The 18,607-nt window shown below is 43.7% G+C and overlaps 1 protein-coding gene and 1 long non-coding RNA gene across 2 annotated transcripts in view; both read right to left on the bottom strand.

The window, feature by feature from the left end:
• Positions 1 to 15,638: 15,638 nt before the first annotated feature.
• Positions 15,639 to 18,198, bottom strand: LOC306988172 (uncharacterized protein; the record flags this gene model as incomplete). The annotated part of the gene is made up of 8 exons (XM_079592979.1): positions 15,639 to 16,009; positions 16,595 to 16,722; positions 16,860 to 17,031; positions 17,122 to 17,345; positions 17,423 to 17,534; positions 17,629 to 17,722; positions 17,847 to 17,983; positions 18,115 to 18,198. 8 exons carry the CDS (start codon positions 18,196 to 18,198, stop codon positions 15,692 to 15,694), a joined length of 1,269 nt encoding a protein of 422 aa, XP_079449105.1. The 3' UTR covers positions 15,639 to 15,691.
• Positions 18,199 to 18,215: 17 nt separating this feature from the next.
• Positions 18,216 to 18,607, bottom strand: part of LOC306991283 — a 918-nt gene continuing 526 nt past the window's right edge. The window contains exons 2-3 of the long non-coding RNA XR_013796070.1: positions 18,393 to 18,542; positions 18,216 to 18,263 (exon numbers count right to left, since the gene is read on the bottom strand). This is a non-coding gene — a long non-coding RNA (uncharacterized lncRNA). The remainder of the gene's footprint in view (positions 18,264 to 18,392; positions 18,543 to 18,607) is intronic.

The raw sequence follows: 18,607 nt of genomic DNA, 5'->3' as shown, positions 1-18,607 counted from the left end.
CAGCCATGAGCATTTGTATCCGGCGCAACACAGCCATGAGCATTTGTATCCGGCGCAACACAGCCATGAGCATTTGTATCCGGCACAACACAGCCATGAGCATTTGTATCCGGCGCAACACAGCCATGAGCATTTGTATCCGGCACAACACAGCCATGAGCATTTGTATCCGGCACAACACAGCCATGAGCATGAGTATCCGGCACAACACAGCCATGAGCATTTGTATCCGGCGCAACACAGCCATGAGCATGAGTATCCGGCACAACACAGCCATGAGCATTTGTATCCGGCGCAACACAGCCATGAGCATGAGTATCCGGCGCAACACAGCCATGAGCATGAGTATCCGGCACAACACAGCCATGAGCATTTGTATCCGGCGCAACACAGCCATGAGCATTTGTATCCGGCACAACACAGCCATGAGCATTTGTATCCGGCACAACACAGCCATGAGCATTTGTATCCGGCACAACACAGCCATGAGCATTTGTATCCGGCACAACACAGCCATGAGCATTTGTATCCGGCACAACACAGCCATGAGCATTTGTATCCGGCACAACACAGCCATGAGCATTTGTATCCGGCACAACACAGCCATGAACATGAGTATCCGGCACAACACAGCCATGAGCATTTGTATCCGGCACAACACAGCCATGAGCATGTGTATCCGGCACAACACAGCCATGAGCATGTGTATCCGGCACAACACAGCCATGAGCATGTGTATCCGGCGCGTTGGACGACTGCATTTTCAGTGGCAGAACCGGAGGAGGTTTGAGCGGCTTTATTCAGTGCTGTCGTCTCCGCTAGTTTAAAAAAAGCCTCTGGCTAAATGATCTTTTTCTGCTCGTCCGGCACCTTTTCCGTTTTACTTGCCGTGTAAACCACGCAAATCCGATCAGAGTCAGACTAAAATGGATTTCCAGAAATGAGATTTGAATAGTATTTCAAACCACATATTAATGTAGCTTGAAACTGAACTGCCGTTCACACTAGCTAAATCTGATCGGATTTCAATCTGATATGCACAAAAAACAGACTTCGTCTGAACATAGCCTTAGACTACTAAGAAGTGCACATGCAAAACCAAAATGGGCGTTTATCAATCAGTGGCCATTTTCAAACTACAATGGATGTTTTTCAATCTTTTTCAACAAACTTGGTAAAATCATGATGGCCCAGCCCTAAACCAAACCCCCAATGGATAAATCAAATCAGGTAAAGCAGTTGGATATGCCCATCATTCCCCATGATTGAGTAACACCCACTTGTGTCCCGCAGAGACACTTACCTGCATGATCTTGTGGTCATCAACTACCAATCAATGTCAGTTCAGTGTCACTGTTTCCAACCATGTGTGCTGTCGGCTTTCAACAAAACTGCAGGACTGCTCGACAGGCAGTAATGAGTGATAAAGACCTGGCTATGAATCGTAGTGTTCACTGGGAAACGTGCTAACTTCTGCATTAGCTAGCTGCCTGTTTTAAATGGACTAAGTGTCTGTGCTTTAAGTGGCTTATAGTGTTTTAAATGGGCAATGTCAATTAATTGAATGGCAAATCTGTCTGTCTGCTTTAAATGGACTGAATTTCTGATATGTATAAAAAGTTTGATGGAGTTTTAAAAGTGTATGTGTGGCAAGGTTTAATGACACATTACATGAGATAGAGCGAGAGAGAGAGAGAGAGAGAGAGAGAGAGAGAGAGAGAGAGAGAGATAGAGCGAGAGAGAGAGAGAGAGAGAGAGAGAGAGAGAGAGAGAGAGAGATAAGCCCCTTTCACACAGAGATTCCGGAAAATACACGGATAAAGTGACCCGGGATTTGACCCGGGTTCGTTTGAAAATGGTTCATTCACACTGCCAGTGATTTGCCGGAATCAGAGAGCGCGTTCACACACAACCCGGGTATGTCCCGGATAGACGCGTGACGTTATGATGTGACGTATAAGGTGGCGAACGAACGATCTCAGCTTCGGCGCGGATTGCAAGGAGCTCTCGGGTCTCTGCTTCAGTCCAGTTTGCAGACATCTTTTCGTTCTTTCTTGTATCGATGACGAACACAAACTTTCTTCTAACAGAGTAACAGAGTGGCACGATAACTACCACATTGCGAAGGCTCGTGCATCATCACTACGACACACCCCTTACGGCATTTGTCCTGGCTTTTGTTCACACAGCGCGCGTTCCGGGTCTGAACACGGCAATGTTACTAGGTCCCCAACCCGGCATCGATCCCGGCATTAAACCCGGGTCGTGTTTGCGTTCACACAGAAGGCGTTCCGGCAATTTGCCGGCAATTTGCCGGGTTCAAAGTGCTGTGTGAATGGGGCTATAGAGAGAGAGAGAGAGGAGAGAGAGAGAGATTCATTTAAAAAAAAAATATATTACAGAAATATTTAAAAATCTAAAAACATTAAAATATAAATCACATCATATTTATAGAAAATGTGAAAAGTGAATTTCATTCTCCATAACAGAACACAATGCCCCTCTATGACACCATACATTTTCAAACGCTTCTAGACAGTTAGTAGCTTTATAAAAATAAAAATCAATTAGCAGTCTAGATTTAACCATAGCTGCAAACATCATTACAACATTGTAATCACCTTCTTGTTCATTTTTTTTCTTTCTGCTAACATATATTGCCATTTTTGCCTTGCCTACAATAAAGTTTATCAATTGACATTCATATTGTCTTCTTCGGGTATATTTAAAACCAAAAATAAAAACTGGTACAGTAAATTTTTCATCAAAACAAGTGAAAATGTCCTTCAATAAGTCAAATAAAGGCTTAAGTCTTGAGCAGTACATGAACACATGAAAAACAGTTTCTCTTTGAGAACAAAAAGGGCACTCTTCACTAACATTTGGATTTAAAATAGAAATAAAAGAATTAACAGCAATTATACCATGTATAATTCTCCACTGTAAGTCTCCAATTCTTTTTGTTAATGGTGGCTTGTAAAGTGCCCTCCACTCTGGTTTTACATCTTTATCAACTTCAAAAATGGTGCGCCAAGGTGAATCAACCCTTTCATGTAAACCTTTTTTGTTGAAAGCTTTCACACAAGCATTGTAAAAAACTTTTTCCCCAACTTCATATAAATCCATATCCGATACATTTTCCAAAAAAACTCCAGAATATTCCCCTATATTTGGGGACAAAAAACACTTTGGAAAGGCATCATTATCACTAGGCTCAAGTTTTTTAGCAAAACAATTATCAAGCATGTTCAACTCTTTTACTGTGAATACAGATTGCAAATTCTGAAGAAATTTCTCAACAATTCGAACAGATTTAATACCTAATGAGGCAGCCACATTTTCCACATTTTTAAAACAGGGACCAGTCACATGAATTAAACGCCCCAGTGTTACAATCTTTGATTTAATAAAAACACCATTTGATAGTCCACGTGTATCTGAAATATCTAGACGAGCACCATAAATCATGGGTTCTTCCAGTAATCTTTTCACTTTAAAAAGGTCCCATATTTTAAACAGATTTCTATAAAAAACAGGAAGCTTCGATATGTTGATTCTTTTTGGATCCATCAGAAATAAATGTTTACTTAAACAGAGTTCATCAACGGATTTAAGAATAGCACAGGCCACTGACTTCCAAGCCAAGTTCTCTGAACTGGTAAGCAAGCGTTGTATGAATTGTAGCCGAAAGGTTGCAGTCCTGCTTTGTACATGTATAAGTCCTTGACCCCCTTCTTCTTTTTTTAAATACAAGATATTGTGTGGTATCCAGTGTAACTTGTCCCAAAAAAAGTCCAATAAAACAGACTGGATTTTTCCAAGTAAATAAGCCGGTGGGTCGATGCAAGCCATCCGGTGCCACAAAGAGGAAGCCACCAAATTGTTAATCACCAAAGTACGTCCTCTGTATGATAAATTTGGTACAAGCCATTTCCATTTTTCAAGTCGGCACTTAAGTTTTTCAACAGTTCCAATCCAGTTTTTTTGAGCTACCATTTCATTTCCTAGATATACTCCCAAATATCTCAGACCATCTCTTGTCCAACATAAACCACCTGGAAGATTTGGTGGCACTCTACTTTTCCACTCTCCCATTAAAACTGCCTCACTTTTATTCCAATTAATTATTGCAGAAGAAATTAAACCAAAATCTTTTAATGTCTTTAGTAATAAATCAACATCATTTAGTTTATTAATCATTACTATTACATCATCTGCATACGCAGACAGACACAAAGTCGTCTTACAATTTTGTAAAGGCACTCCTTCTAGAACTCTCCTTAAAACACTTAAAAGTGGTTCTATCGCGAGGGTGTATAACAACCCTGACAGTGAACAACCTTGTCTTACCCCACGACACACTTTAAAAGGAGCACACAAGCCACCATTAATCTTCAGAATACTCTCAATATAACAATATAAGACTTTAACATAAGCTAAAAATTCAGAATTAAAACCAAAAGCCTGAAGAGTCTTCCACAAATAATCGTGTTCTATACGATCAAAGGCTTTTTCTTGATCTAACAAAATCAAGCCTATATCAAGACCAAACATTTTAGAAACATCAAACAAGTCTCTAATTAAATGAATGTTATCAAAAATTGACCTGCCAGGTACACAGTACGACTGGTCAGGGTGAATGACTTCATCTAAAACTTCACCCAATCGGGTAGCTAGTACTTTAGATAACAGTTTATAATCACAACACAATAAGGACACGGGTCTCCAATTTTTTATATCACTTAAATTACCTTTCTTAGGCAAAAGGGTCAACACCGCTCTTCTACAACTTACGGGCAATAATCCTTTGGTTAAACTGTCATTAAGAACTACTAATAAATCTTTTCCGATAACAGACCAAAAACTTTTGTAAAACTCAACCGGGATTCCATCCATCCCAGGAACTTTACCGTTCTCCATTCCTTGAAGAGCTTTAAACAATTCTTCCAAGCCAATAGGCTTTGAAAGTGCTATATTCGCTTTTTTCAACATTTTTGGTAATTTTCCAAAAAAAAACTTCTCTAGGTCTTTATTTTCTTTATATTCGGATTTATAAAGTTTTTCATAAAAACTAACTGCTCTTTCTCTTATTTCCTTAGAGTCTGACAACAAAGATCCAGACTCAGAAAGTAACGAATGGATAAAACGTTTCTGGCCATTCTTTTTTTCCAAACCGAAAAAATATTTAGACGGTACATCCATCTGTTCGACAGTTTTAAAACGCGATCTGACCAGTGCCCCCTGTGCCTTCATCTCTTGTAGGTCAGATAAAGCAGTTTTCTTTAAAAAAAGAGAATCGATATACGCTTGATTTCCACTTAATTGTGCCATATCTTGAAAATTTAAAATTTCAGTTTCTAAAACTCTTATAGACTTAACTGTCTCCTTTGTGATATTTTGAGTATACTGTTGACAAAAAACCTTGATTTGAGTCTTGCCAAAATCCCACCAACTCTGCAGAGAAGAAAAAGAAACCTTTTCATTCTTGAAATTTTCCCCAAAAATGCAAAAGTCTCTTTAAAAAAAGCATCATTTATCTGAGCAGTGTTAAAGTGCCAATATGCACTCCTTGGTGAGGCAGAATTGAAGAAAACGTCTCGGGTTACGACTGTAACGCTTGTTCCCCGAGAAGGGAACGAGACACTGCGTCATCGTCGACGACACTTTGGGGAATGCCCCAGCATAGCGCGTCTGAAGCATGAATGAAATCCTGTCTGATCCTGATTGGTGCTGCGTCATGACGTAGTAGATGTCGGCATAACCGGAAGATACAAGGGGACGCCCGAACACACACACATTAGCTCTTTTGCGATGAAGCAAGCGCTCTGTCCGTGATAGGTGTGGCGACGAGACGCCGTGTCTCGTTCCCTTCTCGGGGAACAAGGGTTACAGTCGTAACCCGAGACGTTCCCCTTCGAGGGAACTCGCACTGCGTCGTCGTCGACGACACTTTGGGGAACGTAATGCCCACTAGGCCACACCGTAATCACGCCCGCCCTAGTGTGAAGCTGGGAACCAGGCACACTTAGGACGCGAGCACTCTGGCGCCAGGCGTCACAGGGAGTTGCAGACTGTAAAATCGTATGAAGGTGTGCGGAGTAGCCCACCCGGCCGCCTCGCAGATCTCATGAAGCGAGGCTCCAGAAAGGAGGGCCACCGAGGAGGCCATGCCCCTGGTGGAGTGCGCCCTCACGGCCATCGGTGAAGGCAAATTGCGCACCTGATAGGCCGTGGCTATAGCCTGGACAATCCAGTCACTGATTGTCTGCTTGGATGCAGGCAGCCCTTTCTTGGGTGAACCAAAACACACCAACAACTGGTCTGACTTCCTCTACTGAGAAGACCTCTCGAGGTACACTCTCAGAGCTCTGACTGGGCAGAGCAGGTGAAGTCTCCCTTCTTCCGCCGTCACGTGAGGTGGAGAACAGAAGGCCTGAAGAACCACGGACCGTGCCACATTGGAGGGCACCTTGGGCACATAGCCCGGTCTAGGATGTAAGATGGCCTTAACTCCGCCGGGGGCAAACTCCAGGCAAGTTGGCATTATAGCCAAGGCCTGGAGATCCCCCACTCTCCTCAGAGAGGTGATAGCGAGGAGAAAGGCCACCTTAAGAGTCAGGTTCTTTGGCTCAGCCGACTCCAGTGGCTCAAAGGGGGCCTCAGCCAACCCTTCAAGTACCACCGCCAGGTCCCAGGTTGGGACTCTGGAGCGAGCCGCAGGCCTCATCCTCCGAACCCCACGGAGGAAACGTACAACCAGATCGTGCCTTCCCAGGGGCCCATCACCTAAAGGCGAGTGGAAAGCCGCTATGGCAGCCACGTACACCTTAAGTGTGGACGGGGTAAGACCGGCGGAGAAACGATCTTGGAGGAACTCCAGCACTGAAGCCACTGGGCAGTTAACTGGGTCCACCTCACGCTCTCTACACCAAGTGGAAAACACATTCCACTTCAGGCTGTACAGTCTCCTGGTGGAAGGAGCCCTGGAGCTGAGTAGGGTCTCGACAACACCTGCTGACAGGCCAGCCTCTAGGTACTGATCCCCCTCAGGGGCCAGACCCAGAGGTTCCACAGCTCTGGTCGGGGGTAAAATATTGTGCTCCCTGCCTGTGACAGCAGATCCCTCCTCAGAGGGACCTGCCACGGGAGGCCGTCCAGCAGTGCTACAATGTCCGAGAACCATACCCGGGTCGGCCAGCGGGGTGCCACTAGAAGTAGGCTGACCCCTTCCTGGCGGACCCGCTCCAAGACTCCCGGGAGCAGAGTGATCGGGGGAAATGCGTACAGACGCAGCCTCGGCCACGTCTCTGTCATGGCATCCAGCCCCAGAGGGGCTGGATACCTGAGAGAGAACCACAGTGGACAGTGGGACGTCTCTTGAGACGCGAACAGATCCACTTCCACTGGGCCAAATCTCACGCACATGGCCTCCACCACCTCGGGGTGGAGACACCACTCCCCGGGCCTAAGCCCCTGCCTCGACAGGACGTCTGCTCCCAGGTTTTGGTCCCCTGGGACATACATCGCTCTGATAGACGACAGTTTCCCCTGGGACCACAGGAGGATCTGGTGTGCCAGTCTGCACAGAGGGCGCGACCTCAGACCCCCCTGATGATTTAGATACGCGACTACAGAGGTGTTGTCGGAGCGTATCAGGACATGGTGGCCGCGGAGGTCCGGAAGAAAACCCCTCAGGGCTTTGTAGACCGCCAACATTTCCAGGCAGTTGATGTGCCAGGAAGAATGCTGTGTCTCCCACAGACCTCTCGCAAAGCGACCGTCCATGACCGCGCCCCAACCGGTGAGGGAAGCATCTGTTGAAACGGTTTTCCGGCAACATGATGCCCCCAGCACCGGTCCCTGGGACAGGAACCAAGGTTTCCTCCATATGACGAGAGAACGAAGATATCTGCGCGTTACTCTGATCATACGGAACGGATTTCCCCTCGGGGAAAACACCTTGGCTCTCAACCACCACTGTAGGGATCTCATGTGTAGCAGGCCAGATGGTATGACGCTGGACGCTGCTGCCATGAGTCCCAGCAATCTCTGAAACTGCTTCACAGTGAGGTTGTGGCCTAGCTTCACCCTGGAGACCATCGCCAGACATTTGTGCCCGCATCGTCGTGGAGTCCCATACAACTCCCAGGAACGTAGTCTTCTGGGAGGGCGTCAACTCACTCTTCTTTGTGTTGAGTCTCAGCCCCAAGCACCTGATATGGGCCAGAACGACATCTCGATGCCGAACTGCCATCTCGCACGACCTGGCCAATATTAGCCAGTCGTCGATGTAATTGAGTACACGGATGCCCTGGAGTCTCAACGGAGCCAGCGCTGCATCCATGCACTTGGTGAAGGTACGAGGGGAGAGAGCTAGGCCAAAGGGAAGAACCCGATATTGGTACGCTTCGCCCCCGAAAGCGAACCTCAGGAACTTCCTGTGACATGGAAGGATGGATATATGGAAGTATGCGTCCTTCAGATCTATCGTGACGAACCAGTCCTCGAACTGGATCTGACTCACGATTGCTGGAATGGTGAGCATCTTGAACCTGTACCTCCTCAGAGAACGATTCAAGTGCCTGAGATCTATTATGGGACGCAACCCCCCATCCTTCTTGGGAACTATGAAGTACCGGCTGTAGAACCCGGACTCCCTGTCTGGCAGAGGAACACGTTCTATGGCCTCCTTGACCAACAGGGATTGAACTTCCTGTTCCATAACCCGAACCTGCTCTGGGCCGACCACACTCCAGACCACCCCATTGAACTTTGGTGGAGGGGAGCTGAACTGTAGTCTGTAACCCAGCTCTACAGTACGCAGGGCCCACGGAGATATATTCGGAAGGCATGACCATGCGCCGAGATAATCTACTAAGGGAACCAGCCTCTCGAGGCTGGCCTCGGGTGTCAACCGAGACTCGTTCCCGACTTCCTGAAGCGGCTGGCCGGCAGGAAGCGGTCGAGAACGATTTTTGGTGTGCGGACGCACTCGCCGCCCCGCCGTAGATCTTCTTAGAGGCGGCTGGAGCGACGTGCGTACGCGGGAAATCAGTGTGGCCCGAAGCGTGCTGGACGGTGGGAACACAGCACTGATTCCCCGAGAGCTCCGGGGGGAAGGCGACCTCGATCGCCCCGCTCCGGGGGGGACAGCTCTCAGCGGTCCGGCCACAATTAGGACCGCTTGGAGGAAGCCTTCTTCGCCTGAAGGACGGTCCTCAGATCGACCTTAGGCTCAGAAGGCTTGCCACGAGAACGGCGCCTCCTTTGCCAGGCTCCCTCAGGAGGGGCGCGGGAGGCGACACTCTATCTTTGCACATATCGGAGCGAGGAGCTGGTAGATGGCTGAGGCTGCCCCATTGAGGCAGCCTTCCCCGAGGAGCCAGAGCGGCGAGGGAGGTACTGTTGGAAGGCCGCCGACTGCTTTTTCACCTCCTGAAACCTCTCGACGACGGTACTAACCGCGCCGCCGAAGAGGCCAGCAGGTGACATCGGGGAGTCTAGGAGAAAACTTTTGTTTCTCTCTCTCCTTCATCCCCGATAAATTCAGCCATAAATGCCTCTCCACACACACCATACCAGCCATGGAGCGACCGATGGCACGGGCCGTCTCCTTGGTGATGCGGAGAGACAAGTCGGTAGCCTTCCTAAGCTCCAAGATGTCACTCGGAGAGGGACCCTCGCCCTCATCAAGCTCCTTGAGGAGGTCAGCCTGGTAGGCCTGCAACACCGCCATAGTGTGCAGGCAGCTACCAGCCCGCCCAGCCGCCATATAGGCCCTGCCCACCAGAGTGGATGTGTCAACGGCATGGCTTAGTGGGCAGCACCGGGGCTTTAAGGGACGATGCAGCCTCGGGGGAAAGATAACTCGCGAGAGCTTCCTCCACCCGAGGTATTTTCCCATAACCACGCTCAGCCGCCCCCAGCACGTTAGAAAAATCGAGCACTGGGGGGTTGGAGAGCCTGGCTGAGTATGGTTTTTCCCATGACTTGCACAACTCATTATGCAAGTCGGGGAAAAACGGAAGGCCCCGGCGTGGAGTTTGAGATCTGCGCCTGAAGAACCTTTCATCCAGCTTACTTGGTGGCTGGATTTCCGGTTCTTCTTGTGCCCAATCAATTTTTAACTTGGCCACAGCGCGGGTCAAAACCTCCACCAACTCCTCTTGGGCGGGTGCGTGAAATGATTGATCGGGCCCCACATCACCCACATCACCCACATCAATGCTTACAGCATCAGACTCCTCAGAGCCTGATAGCTGAAGCATCTGATCCCCTTCCTCGCGGGAAGAAACCGCTTCGCGGGCTTCCACACGAGGCGGGAGAACATCTGAATCCTCAGACGAGGACCGGGAAGATGCCGCAGCAGTCCCGTGTCCCGTTGAGAGATCCATCTGTGAGCCCCACGATCTGCGGCGCCGCGTTGCCTCGACAACGGCGGGCCCAGAACCGCGGGGCTCGCGAGCTTGGCCGTGCTCATCAAACACGGCCAGCCGCGAGCGCAAAACCCTGAGCGGCAGCTTATCACACTCGCTACAAGCGGCTCCCTCGAGAGCCGCTCTAGCGTGCTGCACACCAAGGAAAAGCACACACAGCTGGTGTGTGTCCGTGCCCGAAATATAACGCGGACACGGATGCACACACATTTTAAATTGCTCGCGTGGTTCCATAACAGTGCTTGTAAACTTTCACAGAGACAGACAACACCAAATAAGACTGACAATACACAGAGCGCTTTCAGCTGAAGAGCAAAAAAGCTAATGTGTGTGTGTTCGGGCGTCCCCTTGTATCTTCCGGTTATGCCGTCATCTACTACGTCATGACGCAGCACCAATCAGGATCAGACAGGATTTCATTCATGCTTCAGACGCGCTATGCTGGGGCATTCCCCAAAGTGTCGTCGACGACGACGCAGTGCGAGTTCCCTCGAAGGGGAACACTGCAAATAACTAAACTGTGGTCTGAAAAACCAACTGGATTTATTACACAACTCTTAAAAACACTTTGATGGTGATTAAAACTGTAAAATCTATCTAGTCTTGCTAAAGACAAAAGGTTTTCATGGGCATGAGCCCATGTATATTGCCTTACATTTCCATTTAGACTTCTCCAAACATCACATAGGTCATTTCTTTCAATTATTTCGCAAAGCCGCTTGCGAGAAGGCATATGTGGTTCAATATGGTTGCGATCAATATTTTGCTCAACACAATTAAAATCTCCACCAAGAAATAAATAATCTTCACCACTGCATTTATCTAGAGTTGAGCATAAAATATCTAAAAAAGCCACTCTCTCTATTGGTAAAGTGGGGGCATATACACAAATAAAAACCAGAACATATTTTTAAAAAAGGGCTTGAATTTTCAGAAGTCTACCCTTCACTATTTCCTCCATCTTAAAAGAGCATGGAGTAAAATTCTTTGCAAACAAGATGGCAACTCCTCCACTACGTGAAGTTTTATGACTTAGAAATATATGACCATTCCATTCTTTTATCCAATCTGTAACATTTATATCATCACTGTGTGTTTCTTGTAAAAAAAGAACATCAAGTTGTTTCTGTCTCATACACTTGCATTCTCTTTACATCATCTCTGGCTCCGTTCACATTTAAAGATGCTATACGGATATCTGCCATGTGTAAAGAAAAAAAGGAAACAAAAAAAAATAAGCCATACAGAAACACACAGCCACTCAAGATAAAAGAGTTATGCCACTTTGTCATCATTATTATTCAGCTGATTTTGGATTTTTGAAACAAATTTTTTCAGTCGATATACTTCTTTATCCAGAAAGCACCCTTCGCTCATTAGATTCTTAGTGCTTTCAGCAAACCGTTTCAGGTCTGGGAAAAAATCAGCAACCTGTACTCCTCTCTGATTTTTTGTCACTTTTAAAAACTTCCTAATTTCTTCAGCACTGTAATCATTACATGTCCATTCACTTTGTGAACAACTTGAAGCACTAGAATCAGACACTTCACTTTCACTTTCTGTACCATCCTTCTGTTCTTTTCTTGCTTGTTTTGATTCTTCTCTGCTTTTCTTTTTCCTTTTTAGAGGAGTTTTGAAGACAGCTTGATCCATGTCCACTTCACACAAATTAACATTGTCTGATAAAGACTCAGGCAAACAGGTCATTGAACTGGTCTGTGTGTCCATCAATTCTTCTAACACAGTAGCTTCTTTAAGCAAGCTCACATTCGACTCTGTTTGATCTTTATTAGTCAATACATTGTCTTCCATGATTTCAATCATGGTTTGAACAGTTTCAACTGTTTGTTCACAGGGCACTTTGTTAGTTGTGCCCTTGACACTCCGTGCTGAATTCACAGGTACTGGCACAGATGTTCCAGCAACGCTTTCCATGTCTTGCACCACCCTCTTATCTACCGTGTCTTGCCTTGCGCGTGTACCCCCATTTTCGGGACAATCACGAGCTAAATGCCCAGTTTTTCCACATCCGAAACACTTCATTATGTCAGTGGATACATAGACAGTATAGTCAAAATCATCAACTCTGAATTTCAGATTTAAATTCAGTTCAGTTCTGTTCTGTTCTCACTCAAAATCATATAAGTGAACCTCCTAAAAGACACCACATGTTTGATCAATTCCGATTTACTCCCGACCGCGATCTTTTTCACAGGAGCAACTAACTTTCCGAAACGTGACAATTCTTTAACCAAAGCTTCATCTTTGATAAAAGGTGCACAGTAAAAACAGGAGTGTTAATTTCACTCCTATAGAGTTGAATTTGACTCTGTTTCAGATAACATTTGGTCCCACTCGAAATCAGTGTAAAATTTACTCTTTGGTCAGTGTCAAGTTTTTAGAGTTAATTCTACTCAATATTGTGTAAAAAATAACAATGAAATGTGTAAAACTATTTAACACTGTAGTCTAATCACACTGTTAAGAGTAATATGATTACACTGTATAGTTCATTTAACTACAATTTTACTTTTAAAAAAAAGACACTTTAAGTGTAATATTCACTTTTCATTTCTCTACAGTGTTTTTAAAAATATATAAATCATAAGATGCAGTGTTACTGAATGATAGAACTATCAACTACTATCAAATGAAAACAAGCACAATAACACTAGATCACAGCACTCACCATTTATTGTAAAAAAAATAAAATAAAAAAGCATTTCAGTTCATGTCAGTGAATTTACATTGCAAACCCATTGCCTTGTCTCTGACAAAAACATGTATAACATCATAAAAATGTTTACCAGAGAAAGCAATAAGGCACGACAAAGAGAGTTGTGTCATTCCCTCCATATGACATTTGTATGTCAAAAGGCCTAGGGTAATGCAGGTTGTCGACATGAAAAAAAACAAAATCCTGCTTTGATCTGATCACCTCATATGCATGGAAATGTTCTTGAAAAGTTACTGTAACTAAAGGTACTGTGAGTAGCAACAGTTTTTCACACATTATCAGAACTGACTCAATCTGATAAAACACGGGCACTTCAGATTCAACTTTGCCACAGATAACCAAGTATGGGCGATAAACAAACCCATTATGTTTAGCCCAATTAACCTTCATAACCTGAGTGCTACTGGGCACTTGCATTGCCATAGCAATTCCAGAACCCCCTTTTACCATATTTAAAGACACCATTTTTCCTGGACCAATGTCTAACCTTCTAAAAGTTGTTGAACTTTGCCAACTATATGCCATATGATTCTGGTGCTTTTTTGCCAGCGTTTTGGTAATATTTTTAAACGATTTAAGCTGTTTTTTGAAAAAATTATGCTTGCCTTCATACCTCATACACCAACTATGAAGGACAGGTCCAATTTTCTGGATGCAGCGGGGATAGTGAATAAGAAAATGGTGCTTTGGTAAAAGGTTTTTCTGAGGATACAACTTCTTAAACAGTGTGTGATGATCCACAATTAAATGTTTTAAATATACACATAAACCTTGAGATAACATGGGCGCGAAAATAATGCTTATTATTTTAAGTAGTAAAAGAAGCAGGCCCCAGTGTTGGTCAGTAGAAGTTACCAAGTCTCCAAAGATAAGAGGAACATTCCTAAGTAAGCACCAGGACTGAATTGCATTCAGTCCCAGATCATTAGATCCTTCACCTAAATTAACAGCTACAGGCCTGTTGTTTCTCTCCATGAAACCATAATCAAAACATTGTACTCTTGAATGTATTTCTGCTGATGTAACATGTTTTTCCTTCAAATACAGAAATAATAACTTCAATTCGTACTGGCCCACCCCTTCTAACACATCATGCATCACATCAACTGAGAAGTTCTCTGTTGTGTGAAAATACTCCAATGAATTTAATATGCATGACTTTTTCACACCAAAAACATATGGAAGGGATGGATTACAGGCCATTTCTTGACAGTGAGCAGTGTGCATATCTTTGGTGCGCAAAACAATTTTAGAAGATTCTTCAGAGAATTCTGTCTGAAAGTCCTCCTTTTCCGCTAAACAGAACCTGCAACAGTACCTTGCACTGAAAGACTCCACCAGACCAAACAAACTATGCAAACCCAAATTATCACCAGTGACCTGTACTACAGTGCCACGAACATAACCATTGTATAATGGAATCTCAATACCATCACTCTCTAACACTTTAATGTCTCGAACAATGGGAGCAAAAATTTCACTAAAACCATACCGTTTAACATCTTGAGTATGAAATAAGGCGCACAGGTGTATGTTAGCCAAAAAAGAATTCCATTTTGGAGAGAAGTTTCTTAAAGTAAAATATACTCCACCCAATTTATGAATACCTCGCTTAGGACCCAGAGGGTTGGCGACCTCAAAGTCATCATAGAACATCTGGATCTGTATTGTCTGCTTCTCAGTTGAAAACAGGGGATGACTTTTAAAAAAAGATCCATCACAAATATCTCTCAGTCTAGAGTCGCTGGTAGTTGAGCTTTGCAACATTTCTGCAACATACTGACTTTTAAATATTGACTGCAGTGTAGATAAAATTGGAATATACATGAATTTATCTTGAACTACTACCTGATCATATGTTCCAGTCTTTTTATTTCGTCTTGTGTCAAATCTTGAACCAATCACACATTCAACTGGTTCTACTATTTCCCACTTGTCAATCATAAATTTTGATCGCTTGTATTCCGAATTTAGAATTGTGAAAGGATTTTCTAACCCCTCAAAACACGTCTCAACTTTCTTGCACATTTCCGTTTCTCTTTCATTACTAAATACATGCTTTATCACTGTCTCTTTAGCATGCTGATGGATATCTTGAACGATCTCTTCCATGGAAATCACTACAGAATTCACTGTACTTTGACTAACACCTGCTGCCTTTAGATCAGAAATTACAGCTGAACAACTATTTACAATGTATGGCGAAGATAACTGTGACTCAGCCTCTAAATATTCAGTCGACTCTTCAACATGAGAAACATTACTTGTATTGACGGTACTTTGAGGATATGAAAGATCATATTCTACAGAATCAACTAAACTGCTTCCATGGCACTTATTAAGATGCTTTCTTAACCCAGAAAAACTACCAAAAGAACGTGAGCATCCTTCTTGACCACACTTCAGAAAAAGAGTCCTGCCTGTACATAGCCCATGAATTTCCTTAAAGTGCTTAACAAGGTTGTTTGGACTTCCATGGTCACTTTTGCAAAGAAAACACTTCATAGTTTTAGCTCAACTAACGCACCATTCTTGCTCGCAACTCCGCAACTCTAGGAGTCTCCTTTGTTTCCCCCATGTCGATGTTATAGATGGTTGTTTGCACAAAAGTGAAAAAGCTGCTCAGGGAAGAACTGTATGACGTACCAAAGACGTAATGGGCTTTAAAGAGTTCGTCAAAAGCTCCAACTGAACCTTTTGCCTTGCATGGAAGTGCATGCTTGTCAACCACAATGAAGTAGGAGTGAATGGTGCTCTGTGTGGATCCCTGGGCGAGAAGGTAGGGCTGACTGCTTTGGGTGATGTTGTCTAGATGCTGCTGCACACTGGTTCCAACCTAAAACAAAACACATTCAACATAATTGTTTTGGTGACTAACTTCTGACAATAGATCAGATCACCTCAAACTGTGCACAAGGTGATGGAAGATATATTTTAACTATTAAAGGATTAGTTCACTTTGAATTTTTTTTGCTGATAACTGCGTGATGTCGGACGATTTTGAAAGTAAAGGAGAAAATTTTGCGCTTCCCTACATTTTTTAACCTGCTTACGTCTATGTCCCGTGTGACCTTTCCGATGTCATGACGTAATGCGTGGCGCATCTTGAGATTCTAGAACACATGCAATTGTGGTTAAAAAGTATATTATTTTTATTTTGAAAACGACCGATCGTTTCGCTAGATAAGAACCTTATTTCTCTGCTGGGATCATGTCGAGACTTTGAACCTTCATTTGAACCGTCAAACCGTTGGTCACCATTTAAGTCTATTATATGGAGAAAAATCTTGGAATGTTTTCCTCAAAAACCTTCATTTCTTTTCGATTGAAGAAAAAAAGACATGGACCTCTTGGATGATATGGGGGTTAGTAAATAATCAGCAAAAACTATTTTATAAGTGAACTAATCCTTTAAGCATACCTTTTGAAATCTGATGAGCTGATCTACAGCTTGATATGCTGACAGCTTTCCCGGCCTCTTTCTACCTTGTGCAGATGGTGGTAGCAAATGTAGCAGCAGCAAGATGGCAGACATGTCACTGTCCCAGCCTACAAATAGGTCAATAAAAACCTGGTTAATAATATGCCATAGCCTAGCATTCAAATTGACAACTTGCACCATTACGAAAATGTACACTACACACCTACATAACCCACAATAAAAAGTAAAACAGTTCCATTCATACCATTCTCAACTTCAGCAGCTGACTCAGCATTGCGCATGAATTCCAAGAGTTCTGTGGTGGGTACAAGTCCATGGCTTTCCTTTATTACTTTTGCTTTGAAAGTGGTTGGCCACTTCTCCAAGAATTTGTTGGCCGTGGCCTCACCAAACAGAAGTCTGAAATCTTGTTCTATCTGCAATGTAACACATATAGACAGAAGTGATGAGTGATACCTAATGGTACATTGGATATTTTGGTGATGCAGTGAATTAAGATGTCATACCAGTCCTGGTGTGTCCAGAAATCGTGAGAAGACCAAAAAGACATCTGATGATTTGGCTTCATCGTTGACCATTGCTTGCCGATATATGAAGGTCATTTTCATCTTCTCACGGACAGTCTTTTCATCAGCAGAGTGTTTCAAAACAGCAATAGCTGCTTCCACATCCTCATCAGATGATTCCCTGTCATAGGTGAAGGGCTGACGACCACGGCCTGGCCCACCAACTTAAGACAAAATACAATGTTAAGAACTCATCAACAGGTCACCATTATAATCACGTGTCACTGATCAGTAAACATACCTTTAGGAGATTTGCTGACTGAGGCACCTCTTTCCTCTGCTGTTTTTCTTTGTATGGTCTTCAATCGCCATGCAAGGTATCCCGAACCACTCTCCGGATCGTAGTAATGTTCCTATGTGATTATAAATAAATGATAAAGGAGTACTAACATTTAATATTTCAAAGAGTAAATATGTGCATAAAGTTGCAATAACCCATTTACTTACATATCCATGTTGTGAGTATGGATCTTCTAGATAGGGAAACAAAGCTACTATCCCCTGTGCATACATCACTCTGACACTTTTGGGGGGGGATGTCCTATCATATGAATTCAAAGTTAACATCAAACTCAATTGACATTGCACAACACAATTTACATAATTAATAACTGTAAAATAATAACAATGTTTATTTACAGCCCATCTATATGCTTAATGCTTACCCATGTGTTTCTGTCATCTCAGCAGCAAGTATGTTAATCATCTGTCTTCTGGTGGTATCAGTCAGAGATTTGGTTTTTCCATACTCTTGCATAATGCGTTCCCCACCAGGCTTTGATGTTAGGATTTTTTCAATCAACTATAGGTGGAATAAAATGTGCTTTCCGTTATTGTAAAACCATATGTAATCCAGAAAAAAGTTTACTAAAGAACACTTCCCATGGTGAAACAACATTCAGATTGGACTTAACAGCAATTTTCACCACTTACAGCTTTTGCCTCGTAGTTTATGTGGCATGGCCTTTTAGCCTGGCTTCCTTCAGCAGCGGCTTCTTCTTCAACAGGGTCACACATCATGAAATTCAGTATGACCGTGTCATCAGATGTACCCGAGCATGATGATGATGATTGAGAGGCACCTGTTCATTATGAAATTTGTACAAAACATAGAAACATATTACAAGAAACAGTTATTTTTAAGACAATAAATGTTCTCATTCCGGCCTTTAAACTTAACAAACTAATTTGTGAATTGTCTGAATAAATACCAAGTCCTCCATTGCCCAGCATGATTCTGAAAGTTCCAGGTGACTCCTTCACTATTTCTTCAAAAACCTCTGTGTCAACTTCTGTGTCTGACTGGTCATACACCTTAATGTCTGGTTGCCTGCTTTCTGGTATGTTGAATTTCAGACACACTGTTTAAAAAAAATAATTTAAAAAAACCATGCATTCCCTTCTCATAAGAATCAAAAGTCATATT

Source organism: Phoxinus phoxinus (assembly GCF_949152265.1).
Source record: "Phoxinus phoxinus genome assembly, chromosome: 2".
Classification (NCBI taxonomy): domain Eukaryota; kingdom Metazoa; phylum Chordata; class Actinopteri; order Cypriniformes; family Leuciscidae; genus Phoxinus; species Phoxinus phoxinus.
The sequence above is the reverse complement of the archived record's forward strand: the minus strand, read 5'-3'. Positions and strand labels throughout refer to the sequence as shown.